We start from the raw sequence: 11,793 nt of genomic DNA on the forward strand, positions 1-11,793 counted from the left end.
TTTTTCTTTCAAAACTTTGAAGTTTTGGGGTTGGGTAGATGGCTCAGTGCATACTCTGCAAGTGTGTGGCCCCATGGATCCCCAGCACCCACATGCGTAAAAGCCTGGCCCAGCAGCATGCATCTGGAGTCTTAGTGCTGGCGGGGCAGTGTAACTAATCAGTGCGCTCAAGGGTCAGTGAAGGACCCTGGCTCAAGATAATCTAAAGCAGAGAGTGATCAAGGAAGACACTCAGCATCAACCTCCAGCCCCCACATGCACACACGCGCACATACACACACACACACACACACACACATATTCAGGATTTCAGCACATGACTGGCATGGTCCTCAACAGAGCCACTTCTCCAGTTACTTGCTTTCTCTGGCCATGGGATCTGGCCTTTGCCTGTCTGGTTTGGTATCTTTAGATTCCAGGACTTCAGGATACATCACAGTTGGCGGGGCTTTCCTAGGTGGATAAAGAGAACAGCAGCCCTGGCCGTCAGGATCAAGGCAGCCCCCACGGGCTCTGTGGTCCTTGGCCCACTAGAAACCACTCCTCAGAGCCTCAGCAGTCGAGCCATGCTCGCCTGGATGGGTGTCTACATGGACAGGAACACTCTGTTACCGTGTCTGAACATAGACCAAGTATGGCCACTGTCCAAACCACAGAAAGCGGAGGTGCTGTTCCTAATCTGGCTGGAGCACCAGTGAATGCTGATTTATACCACAGCCTGAGCCTTGTCCAGTCTTCTCAAAAAGAATCAATAAGGTCAGAAGTATCCCATTTCCTAACAGTGTCAAATCCTGAGCCCTCCTCAGGCCCCCCCAAGCCAAACCTAAGACCCCTAGTAGATACCCCTAGCAAACCTGTTTTATTATCCAGGACGTGAGGGTACTAGTTTCTCTCTGTCCTAAGGTTGTTTAGGGATTAAGGTCAGTCTGTAAGGCAGCCCATACCCACTCCAGTTAAGAACATAGGCTTTTGAGTTTAAACAAACTTGTGCTAAACCCTGCCACTGCCTCTCGGCAGCTGTGGCTCTCTGTTCCTTCTCTGTGGCCTTAAGGATCAGATGAGACAAAACTGGGTGAACATTTGAAACAGCATATGTTACCTTCTAAATACCAGCACACCTCAGCCACAGGCATCACTGCTGGTGTTGGTCTCCAGCCGTGTGGTGTTAGCCCAGTGCAGAGGGTGTGCCAGGCCGTGAGAGACCAGCTGTTCCCATCCTTTCACAAAAGACACTTGGCATTTCGTTAGGGAACAAGTTGGCCCCCACGTGATCTCCTGGAGGGATTGTAGGAAAAGGTCACAGGCATTGAAGATTAAGTTCTTTAAGCCAGGCATTGGAGGTGCATGCCTCTAACCCTAGCATTTGGGAGGCAGAGGCAGTTAATTAGCGTGATGTGCTTAGAAAGTTCCAGGTCAGGCAGGGTTATAAAGGAAGACCCTGTCTCTCAAAACAGTAATAACACAACAATGATAACAACAACAACACTGGGTCTTTGTTTCCCGTAAATGTAATGAAACTTATACCTTGCCCTACCTAGAGATATTGAATATAAGGTCAAAGGTCAAACACTCCCTCCAGTCATCACAATGCTACTCTCATTGCTGGGTCTCCAGGGTGCAAAAGTCGCCCTATTTCCTCAATGCTAAGTAAGCTTCCTGGATCCCTGAGTTGATTCAACAGCAAAGTGGCATCTACCACGTCCGGGGCACGGTGTCCTGTCCTGTCCACCTGCCACTCAGGACGCCAACACCTTCCTTCCTGCCGTGTAAACAGGAGTATTTCTTCTTAACTCTAAAGCGTCTGGGGAATCAGGATTTCGTTTGCTCTACTCCTGAGCTCTGGGGGGACTGTGGGGGGAGCACGGAAAGTTGAGCCTCCCTTCCCGCGTGATGACTGGGGCCATGGATGTCATTACAGGTATGCCGGACATGCATGCAAAAGGAACGACGGTCCAGCCTGACCTCAAAGCTTCTTTCTCCTACGGGGCCTTGGAAAACAATGACAACATTTCTGAGATCTACACCCCGGCCACACTGCCGGTCATGCAGGAGGAGCATAGCTCCAAAAGCACCCCTGGGGTTCCCTACCGTGTCCTGGAGCACACCAACAAGGAGTGATTTGCCTCACTTGGGGGCATAACTGCCCACAGGGCCCCCCCCCCATGGTTCTGCCCTTTTGTCCAAACTGCCTTTCAAGTGTCCTGGTTTTAAACCAAGAACTCTATAAGATGATCTTGGGAGGCCTTTGTCTCAGGCAGAGGAGCCATTCAATGTCCTTGGCCCTGGAAGACATTTCAAGTAGTTGGGGAGCATGCCGGGTGGGCTCTGTGGCAGGTTAGCCCAGTGGGGGTTGAGTGAGCTTAGGTAGTGATTGCAGCCTACCACACATTCCCTAGAGCAAAGGCAAGACAGAGTCAGCCCCCTCTTTACACATCCAGTGAAAGGCTGGAGACCTCCACAGTCGGTCTTCCTTTACCCAGCACGCATGCTGCAGCTCTGCCTGGCTCACTCATGAGTCTGTGACTATATTGGTGTCCCTTTTGCTGAGCCCAGTAGGGCCAGCCCTGAGTGGAACAAGCTGTCGTCTGCACCTTGGTGGTGTGCATGGGCCTTCCTTCTGCGAAGACCTGCTGGCGAGTTCCTGCTGGGCCTGCTCTGAAAGCTGGCTTGGTTCAAGTCCTGTGAAGATTATTTCATTGTTTCCTCCCTCCAAAGAAGTCGAGAGCCCAGAGGGTGAGGGGGACAGAAGTAAGGCAAGGGGAGGGGGCTTTCAACCCTCTCTGTTTCAAACTGGTGAGAGAGGTTCCTGGTGACTTTTCTGACCCGGTGACTTCCCTGCCAGCTTCCCGGGATGTGCCGAGGCCCGAGTAGGACAGACTACTCTTTCTCTGGCACACCGAGCTCCTGGGAAGAGTTTGGAGCCCTCATGCAGATCTACTTCCATCTCCTCCCCTTCCGTTGCTTTTAGACCGCTAACTAGCTAAGCTTCACCTCCTGTTTCCCATCTTTGGAGCACCGGGGTTTCCGGCCCTGAGCTGGGTCCAGGCTGAGCAGGCGTTTTTTCACACACAGGTCTGCAGCTTTCTTCTTGTCTATATCATGGTTCGCTCCCCACCCCCATTCCCAGACCAATGTGCACATTTGAGAGTGGCAGGCAGAGGCTTGCAGGCTTTTAAAGGGCATCATAATCCGATAGGGGTTTGTTTAAAATGCCAGTTTCTCACTCCAGCCCTAGTGACCTGGCTCAGGGGACCTGGACTGGGATCCAAGAGTCTGCATTATTAGTGGGCATCACAGGAGATCTTGAATCCCAGAACCCAGAAAGCATACTGCCTCAGAAGCCTCCTCATGGGCCACTAAATCTAGAGGGTGTCTATACAGCCCTGCCAGAAGATTCAAACCTCCCGTTTTCTTACCCTCTCTGGGTTCTGCAGGCAAGCTGGACGGCCCCATAGGACCTAGGGTAGTCTCTACCCAGTAGACACCGCTCTAAGGTGACAGTGTTACCAGGTCAGTGTTGATAAGCCATCCCCGTCACAGCTTTTCACACCCAGTCAGAACGCTGCCATCTGGCACAGAGTCCATAACCACTTCTGTATTTCCTCTTGACCACGTCTGTATTGTGGCTTACATGCCTGAGGTAGAGACGGTGGCAGAGCAAAGGCTCTGTGGCTCAGCCATGCTGGAGGGGTTTTTACCATGTGTTTAGCCCACAGAACTACAGGCACGGAGCTCTGCCCTCTGGGGCAGGCTGTGCCGCAGAGAAGGATAGAGTCACAGATGCCTTCATGAGGCTGGTCCCACACTCAGAGGGCGTTCAAAAGTGGGGGTGATTTTCATGCATTCATGGGAGCTGGCAAGTGTAGCTAAGACGAGAGAGCTCTCAAGGGAAGGGGCAGCTTTGCAAAGTCAGAGATTGGAGCCAGGGTTGTCAAAGAGCCTCAAAAGACAAACAGTGAGGCCCGGCGTGGCACTGCACGCCTTTAACCCCAGCACTCGGGAGGCGGAAGCAGGCAGATCTCTGAGTTCGAGGCCAGCCTGGTCTACAGTTCCAGGACAGCCAGGGCTACACAGAGAAACCGTGTCTCAAAAAACCCAAAAGGAGAAAGAAGACGAGCAATGGAAGTCATGGATGGCTTCACACTTGTGGTCCCGGCACTTGGGAGGCCTTTTCTTTCCTCCAGGATTTGCCTCGTGTTCTAGGCTAACCCCGGCTAGCCTGTGAGACCCTGTCTCAAAACAAGATGAACAATGAAGGCAGACTCCTAGCGAGGCTTGACTAGCTGTCAGAGGCATGTGTCCTAGAGAGTGCGGGAGCCACTGAAGATTCACGAGGAAGGGGGTAGCAGGGCCAGCACCTATTGGAAAGGAAACCCTGCTCTGGGGTGGGATGGGGGAGCAGGGGCAGGGGATGGAGTAGTAAGTCACCCTCAGGGTCAGGCCCCAGGTCCCTAAAAACAGAATTAAAATCAGACCTTGTTTCTGTTCTGATAGTGCCTGTCAGTTGCCTGGGGTGCATAGGGGGAGTGGGGACTGAAGCTGACAGGGATGGGGAAGCAGGTGAGCAGGGAGGTTAAGCATGGCAAACCCAGGTGGGCACCCATCATTTGGGCATGGCATGTGTGCCCAGCCTCTCTCTGCCCCTTCCTTCCCTCTTCTGCGGGCAGTTTAGCCCTGGGCAACCTGAGATACAGGTACACTGGAACTGCAGGTCAATGCAGGAGAGGTGGGCAGAACCACCCAGGAACGCTTCTAGTCTGGGGACGGTGGCCACCATCTTACAAGTTGAACCGTGACAGTTGAGCAGAAAGGCCTTTGAGCTCCTGAGTGGAGATGGGGCAAGGCCGTGGGAGACCTGTTTCCAGAGTTTTCACCCTGCCCAAGAAGCCTTGCTTTGCCCCCAGGTGTCATCAGATTGTCAGCTGACAACAGGGCTGCCCACTTCCTACCCACAGACCTGACTGGTTTCATTCCTGGCTCAACAACACCTACCCACTCCCATTCCTACCCACCCTCACCCTGAAGATAGGCATTCAATATGTAGCCCAGGCTGGTCTTGAACTCTCAATCCTCCTGCCTCAGCCTCTGGAGTGCTGGGATTATGGCTGTGTACTACCTTGTCCAGCTCCCATCTGAACTCTCCTGGCAACATTAAATGCCACAACGCTGCCTCTCTCCCAGCCCCGAGGCCATCAACTGTGGGTTCAACTTGATTTGTTCTCTTGTCTTCCTCTCCCACCCCCACTCTGGCTCTCTGTTCTTCAGGCTGGGGTTCTGGATCCCTGAATAGACATTAGAATAAATGTTCGTGTGGACTGCTGCTTGAGAAGAGGGGAGCCCTGGCCCCACACTGCCGCCTGATGACACCCTCACTTTCCGCACCAGGGTTTGGGGCATCAGTGTGCAACTGAGTGCTGGGTGGGAAGAGAGCCTTTCTGGTGGAGCCAGCCAACTTGAGGGTACTGTGTTAATGGCCATCAGAGAAGGACTGGGCCCTGCCCACCCCTGCAGTCTTGCAAATTTCAAATGTGACCCAGCCCTAACTGACACTGAAGGCGCCGTGTAAATGAAGTCACTCTAGACTATAGTCTATAGATGCTTATATTTTGTTAACATCAAAACTAATACAGCATGTGTTAGTTCACACAAATGTGTGTACTGTGTGCAGATAACGTTATAAAGCGGTATTTAATTAAAATTCCAAGCAGTACCTTGGAGCTTGAGTCTTGTGTTCAGCTAATACTTCAGTAGCCACCTAGTAGAATGTTCCATGTCAGTTCTGCCTAGTCATCCACACGTGGTTGCCAAGCACTCTAAACATGGCTGGTGTGACTGAGGAACTAAGGTTTTATATTGTGTGAATGTGTGTGTGTGTGTGTGTGTGTGTGTGTGTGTGTGCGCGTGCGCATGTGCCCAACATGTGGAATCCAGAGGACTTTGGGGGGTCAGTTCTCTCCTTCCACCATGTATGTGGGTACCTGGCATCAAGCTTGGTTTAACAGCAGGTGTCCTTACCCGCCATCTCACTAGCCCTGAATGTTCTACTGCTGAGCCACACCCCTTTCTGTTACTGTGCTAAAACACTGTGGCCAAAAGCAACGTATGGCTCCAGAGGGGTAAGAGTCCATCATGGCGGGGAGGCATGGCAGCAGGAACAGGAAGCTGAATCTTCACATCAGGAAGCAGAGAGAACAACCGGAAGTGGGCAAGGGATAAAGTCCTTCCTCCAGGAAGCCTCCACCTCCTGAAGGTTCCAGAACCTCTCCAACAGCACCCAACTGGGGACCAGGTGTTCAAATATCTGGGCCTATAGGGACATTTCTGTGAGAACACCACAATTCCCAAGTCCCATTCTTTCATCATCATCATCGTCATCATCATTATCATCATCCTTAGTTTTGCTATAGAATATAATCAGCTTTATTTAGACAAAGATTACATCTGTCACATCAGCCCGAGTTCTGCTGTTGGGTTTTTTTGTGTGTGCGTGTGTGTGTGTGTGTGTGTGTGTGTGTGTGTGTGTGTGTGTGTATTTATTTATTTATTTATGGTTTTTTGTTTGTTTGATTTGGTTTAGTTTGGTTTTTTCTAGGTTTTGGTTTTGGTTTGTATTTTGGTTTTGTTTCTAGTTTTTCGAGACAGGGTTTCTCTGTGTAGCCTTGACTGTCCTAGAATTTGCTCCGTAGACCAGGCTGGCCTCAAACTCAAGAGATCGCTTCCCCTGTCTCCTGAATGCTGGGATTAAAGGTGTGCATCACCACCACCACCCGGCTCTACCGTGGACTTATAAAATCTCAAAACACACCAAGCAGAAGGTCAGCTGATTAAATATACAGAGAGAACAGACCAAGAGACAGAATCTCTTTCTCACTGCGATGTCAGGATGTGTTCCTAGAGCAGGCTGTTCAGTGGTGCGGACGATGGAGGCCGAGTGGTGGTGTTCGCATTCAGTACAGTGACTGCACCTTAAGCAACTGCTGGCCCAGCCGGCAATCCACGGCTACCAGAAGCAGTTGGGCCGCACAGGCTGCAGCCTGGCAGGAACTCTGTTCCCTCAGGCACCAGCTCTCTCATGGCCACCGAAGGAAACTTTATTTAAATCTCAATCCTTCTGTAGAACTCAGGATTCAAAGGCTGGGGTGAAATCCTGCTAGATCAGAGAGGCTGAATATCAAGTAGCTTCCTTCTTGCTCCTGTCTCCTGAAAAGGGGGCCGCCCTTCTGCTCAGCCTCCACTTCATAATCCTTGGTACCCTGAATTCCTCCCTACCGCTTCCTGTCAGCTAGTTGCTGACTCAATCTCCTGACCCCAGGTTAATTTTATTTAATCAAATAAATGTAACGCATCTTTGCATCATTAACAGAAGCATCGGAAATAAATGTACACGCCTTTACACAGTTAAAGTAATGCACCACAACAGAGTGGCCCTGAGAACAGTGCCCTGCCTTCTACAGGAAGCCCAAGAAAGAAGTCTCAGTGTTGCTTTCTAGAAATGCCCTCCACTCTCAGGTTACTGTCTCGTAAGAAACAAAACCACAGAGTCCTTGTTTAGCTCTCCTAAGCTTGTTTGATCATAATACAAAGGCACGAGAAATACGACTGGGCTGTTATGCCCTGTGCTAACCTTCCAACCTTCCAGTACCGCCCTGCCTGCTGCCCAGGACACTCAGGAAGCTGAGAAGCCTTGTCTTATTACACTGCCAAAAAGTTACTAAACGTATTCTATCAAAATGTTCCCATTGTGGTGTGGTGGCCGGAGAGAAGGTTGAGTGGTTAAGAACACTTACTGCTCTTGCAGAGGACCTGGGTTGGGTGCCCAGCACCCACACAGCAGTTCACAATCATGTGTAACTCCGATTCCAGAGGCTCCATCACCTCTTCTGGACTGTGAGGGCATTGCACACATGTGAGTTCGAGGCAAGCCTGGTGTATAGAGCTAGTTTCTGGACAGCCAAAACTGCACAAAGAAACCCTGTCTTGAAAAACAAAACAAAATAAAACAAACAAAAACCCTAAAGGTCTTTAGGGCTGGGGTGCAGCTCAGTGATTGAGCATGCACAATGCCCTGGATTCCATCCCCAGCACCAAAAACAAATAAGATAAATAGGTAAATAAATAAATATCCCTGCTGGTGCCATTACCTATTGGCTTAACCTGAGCAAATCTCATATTTTCCATTTATTTATTTTATGCGTGTATATGTGATCTCCTTCATCTCACAGCACGTTTGGGGTCCAGACAACCTGCAAAAGTTAGTTCTCTCCTTCTAACACACGGGCTTCAGAGATCAAACTCAGATTATCAGGCTTGGCAGCAGGCACTTTTATCTGATGTGCAATCTCACGGGCCCTAAATCTCATATATTTTAAATCCTAGTTTCTCCTAGTCTAACAGAGATAATAATGGTACCTTCAGCATCAGATGGTTTTGAGACTCTATTAACTGTTTCTGGAAGTTTCTAGAAAAAAAACTCTTAATTAAAAGGTGGGTGGTCAGTAACTATTAAATTTTTATCTTTAAAAAAGAGTCCTGGGCCATGCAGTGGTGGCATATGCTTTTAATCCCGGCACTCGGGAGGCAGAGGCAGGTGAATCTCGGTGAATTCGAAATCAGCCTGGTCTGCAGAGCTAGTTCCAGGACAGCTAGGGCTGTTAAACAGAGAAACCCTGTCTTGGGAAAGAAAAAAAAAAGAGTCTTGGATAATTTTGAGGCTTGGGTAGAAATATATATCTTTTTCAGGTGTTTGGGATCACAGAGAGCAGCTAAAATTCCATCCCGTCATGTGGAGCTCCATGACGCAGGATTGGGTTCACCCATCTGAGCCTCGAAGACAGTGTGATCTATTACAACAGTTCACTTGTCTTCTATGTACTTGCTTTTGGACAGTGTCTCATGTATCTGAGGCTGGCTGTGAACACAGTATGGAGCCAAGGATGATCTTGAACTTCTGATCCTCCTGCCTCTATCTCCTAAGTATTGAGGTGCCAAGAGTGCACTGTCATGCCTTGCTGTAAAAACGTTTCTGAAAGTGTCTGGAAGTATGAATACCCTGACATTCCCTTCTAGAGAATAAAACGAGATGTATCTAAACAGTTTCTAGTAACAGATAACTAAATGTAAGCTTCAACCTGGCTAGGTATGTTGGGAAAGGCAGGTGGACCTCCGTAAGTTCGAGGCCAGCCAGAACTATATAGCAAGACCCTGTCTGAAAAAAAGAAAGAGAATAAACAACCTGGAAATATTTGTATACATACGCATTCAAATATAGTTGTATTTATATGAAGCACTGGGAAAAATAGGTTCTTTCCTAATTTGTGTGTGTGTTCTTTCCTAATTTGTGTGTGCATGCACATACATGTGCCTGCCATGGCACACAGTGCACCTGTAGAAGTCAGGAGTCAGCTCTTGACTGCCATTTTGCTGTGGCTGGGTCGCCCTTGCTCCACGTGGGTTCTCCTGTCTCTGCTGCCCATCTCACTGAGGGAGTTCTGGGCAACAGATGGGTACTACAGCACCCAGCTTTTTACATGGATTCTGGGGATCCAACTCATTCAGACTTGTGTAGCAAGGACCTTGACCTGCTCAGCCATCTTTCCAGCACTATTCTTTAAAGTCGCTGGGAAAAAAATAAAGAGTGAGTCATGATAATTCACACTTGTAATTCCAGCACTCTGGAGCCAGAGGCAGGAGGATTGCCTTGAGACTAGGATTGCCAGTCTAAATGACACAGTGCGTTTCAACGAAACATAAAACAAAAATTTGGGTGTTACATGCCAGCAGGTTGCCTCAGTGGGTAAGGGTGCTTGCCACTAAGCCCAGTGACCTGAGTTCAATTCCTGGTACTCACATGACAGAAGGAAAAAACTGACTCCTTCATGTTGTCCTCTGCCCTACACAGATAGAGAGGATGCAAATGCACACAGAAACAAATAAGTGTAATAAAAATTCAAAGTCTAACTGAAAGATACAAGAACAGTAGCATAAAAATTGCAAATCATCAAAAAAAGAAAGTAACGCTGCACATAATCATGCAGACTCGTAATCTTGGCAGGAGGACTGCAAGTTCAAGGCCAGCCTGGGCTACATAGTGAGACTGGAAAAAAGAAAGAAAGAAAAAGATAGGTTTTTTTTTTTTAATGGAGATTGCCAGACCTGGAGAGATGGCTCAGCAGTTAAGAGCACTTGTTGCTCTTGCAGAGGACCAAAGGGGTTCCTAGCACCTACATGACAGCTCAGAACTGCATGTAACTCCAGTTCTAGGGCATTTGATGCCCTCTTCTGGCCTCCGCACCATGTCTGCCTTCATACTGCCATGCTTCCTGCCATGAAGATAATGAACTAAACCTCTGAATCTGTAAACCAGCCCCAATTAAACGTTTTCATTTACAAGAGTTGCCGTGATCATGATGTCTCTTACCAGCAAATAGAACACTGACTAAGATGCATACACATACAATACAGCCAGGTGATGGTGGCACACACCTTTAATACCAGCACTCGGGAGGCAGAGGCAGGCAGATCTCTGAGTTCAAGGTCAGCCTGATCTACAAAGTGAGTTCCAGAACAGCCAGGGCTACACAGAGAAACTCTGTCTCAGAAAGGAAGATATCTCAGAAAGGAAGGGAGGGAGAGAGGGAGGGAGGGGAGGGGAGAGGAGGGAAGGGAAGAGGAGGGGAGGGGAGAGGAGAGGAGAGAAAAGGAGAGAAGAGAAAAAATTATTTCAACAATGAAGCCACAGAGGGAAGCTGTCGAGCAAAGGCAGTGTGTTGTTACAGTCAATTGAGCTATGCAAATAGCTCAATAAGAGAATATAATGAACTTGGGCAATTTCCCCTGAGGAGCAGATAGTCAGGGTCACACAACCCTGTGATGCAGACACCATGTTGCTGGGGTTGTTTGCTTTCTGCCTGTAGAACAGGAAAGCCTCTTCAGTACCTCAGTGCTATGAGGGATGTGGTGAGGTGCATATGGAGGATGTGGGAGGGGTGGGCCCTGCAAGCCTCCCACAGAGCAGCTGTCATTTCCTAAGTCTGTGCATGTTCATGCTCTCTGGCCCACTGCCCTCTTCTGGAACTTGAAACCAACATGGATGTAACGATGTGCAAAGCATTCGTTGAATGGTTAACTGTACAAGAGAAAGTTTGCAAGAAACCTTGACCCACCAATTAGCTAAGTAATTGCACAGGGTAAAGTTTTAGATCATTATTTTAAACCTTTTTAAAATCATTTTTGAAGCTCAAGGAAATATTTACTGGCATTAAGCAAGTAGATGGGAGGTCCAAATTGAATGATCCCAACAGCAAATCTAATTATAAAAAGGAAATATACCAAAATATCGAAGAATGGCTAACTCTGACTGATTCTAGTTATCTTAGTATCATTTGCTTTCAGATTAATAAAGGCCAAGTTCAATTTTTGCTTGTTTGTTTTTTTCAAGACAGGGTTTCTCCCTGTTGCTCTGGCTGTCCTGGAACTCACTCTGTAGACCAGGCTGACCTCAAACTCAGAGATCTGTAGACCAGGCTCACCTCAAACTCAGAGATCTGTAGACCAGGATAACCTCAAACTCAGAGATCCACCTGCCTCTGCCTCCCGAGTGCTGGGACTAAAGGCGTGCACCACCACACCCATCTGCCAAATCCAATTTTTATAATGAGAACATTTAAAATAATCCCAAGTCTACAGGACTCATCTCCCCACCAACATTGAAAGTAATGCCTTTAAGAAACTACCAGATAACACAGCAGGTGATGTAAATTCAAGGTGTTGCCGACAAGTCTGACAGCCTGAGTT

The 11,793-nt window shown here is 48.6% G+C and overlaps 1 protein-coding gene across 5 annotated transcripts in view; it reads left to right on the forward strand.

Annotated features, from left to right (window-relative positions):
* The window catches only part of Nipal3 (NIPA like domain containing 3), a 40,544-nt gene extending 34,834 nt beyond the window's left edge, over positions 1 to 5,710 (forward strand). For 4 of the 5 annotated variants that reach the window (XM_048443197.3, XM_048443195.3, XM_048443196.3 and 1 more), the window contains one exon: positions 1,919 to 5,710. In XM_048443197.3, coding sequence (XP_048299154.3) covers positions 1,919 to 2,118 — 200 coding nt within the window. In that variant the 3' untranslated portion in view covers positions 2,119 to 5,710. The remainder of the gene's footprint in view (positions 1 to 1,918) is intronic. The other variant, XM_048443200.3, reaches the window with a different exon arrangement.
* The last annotated feature ends 6,083 nt before the right edge of the window (positions 5,711 to 11,793 follow it).

Source organism: Myodes glareolus, chromosome 6 (genome assembly GCF_982192425.1).
Source record: "Myodes glareolus chromosome 6, mMyoGla1.1, whole genome shotgun sequence".
NCBI lineage: Eukaryota > Metazoa > Chordata > Mammalia > Rodentia > Cricetidae > Myodes > Myodes glareolus.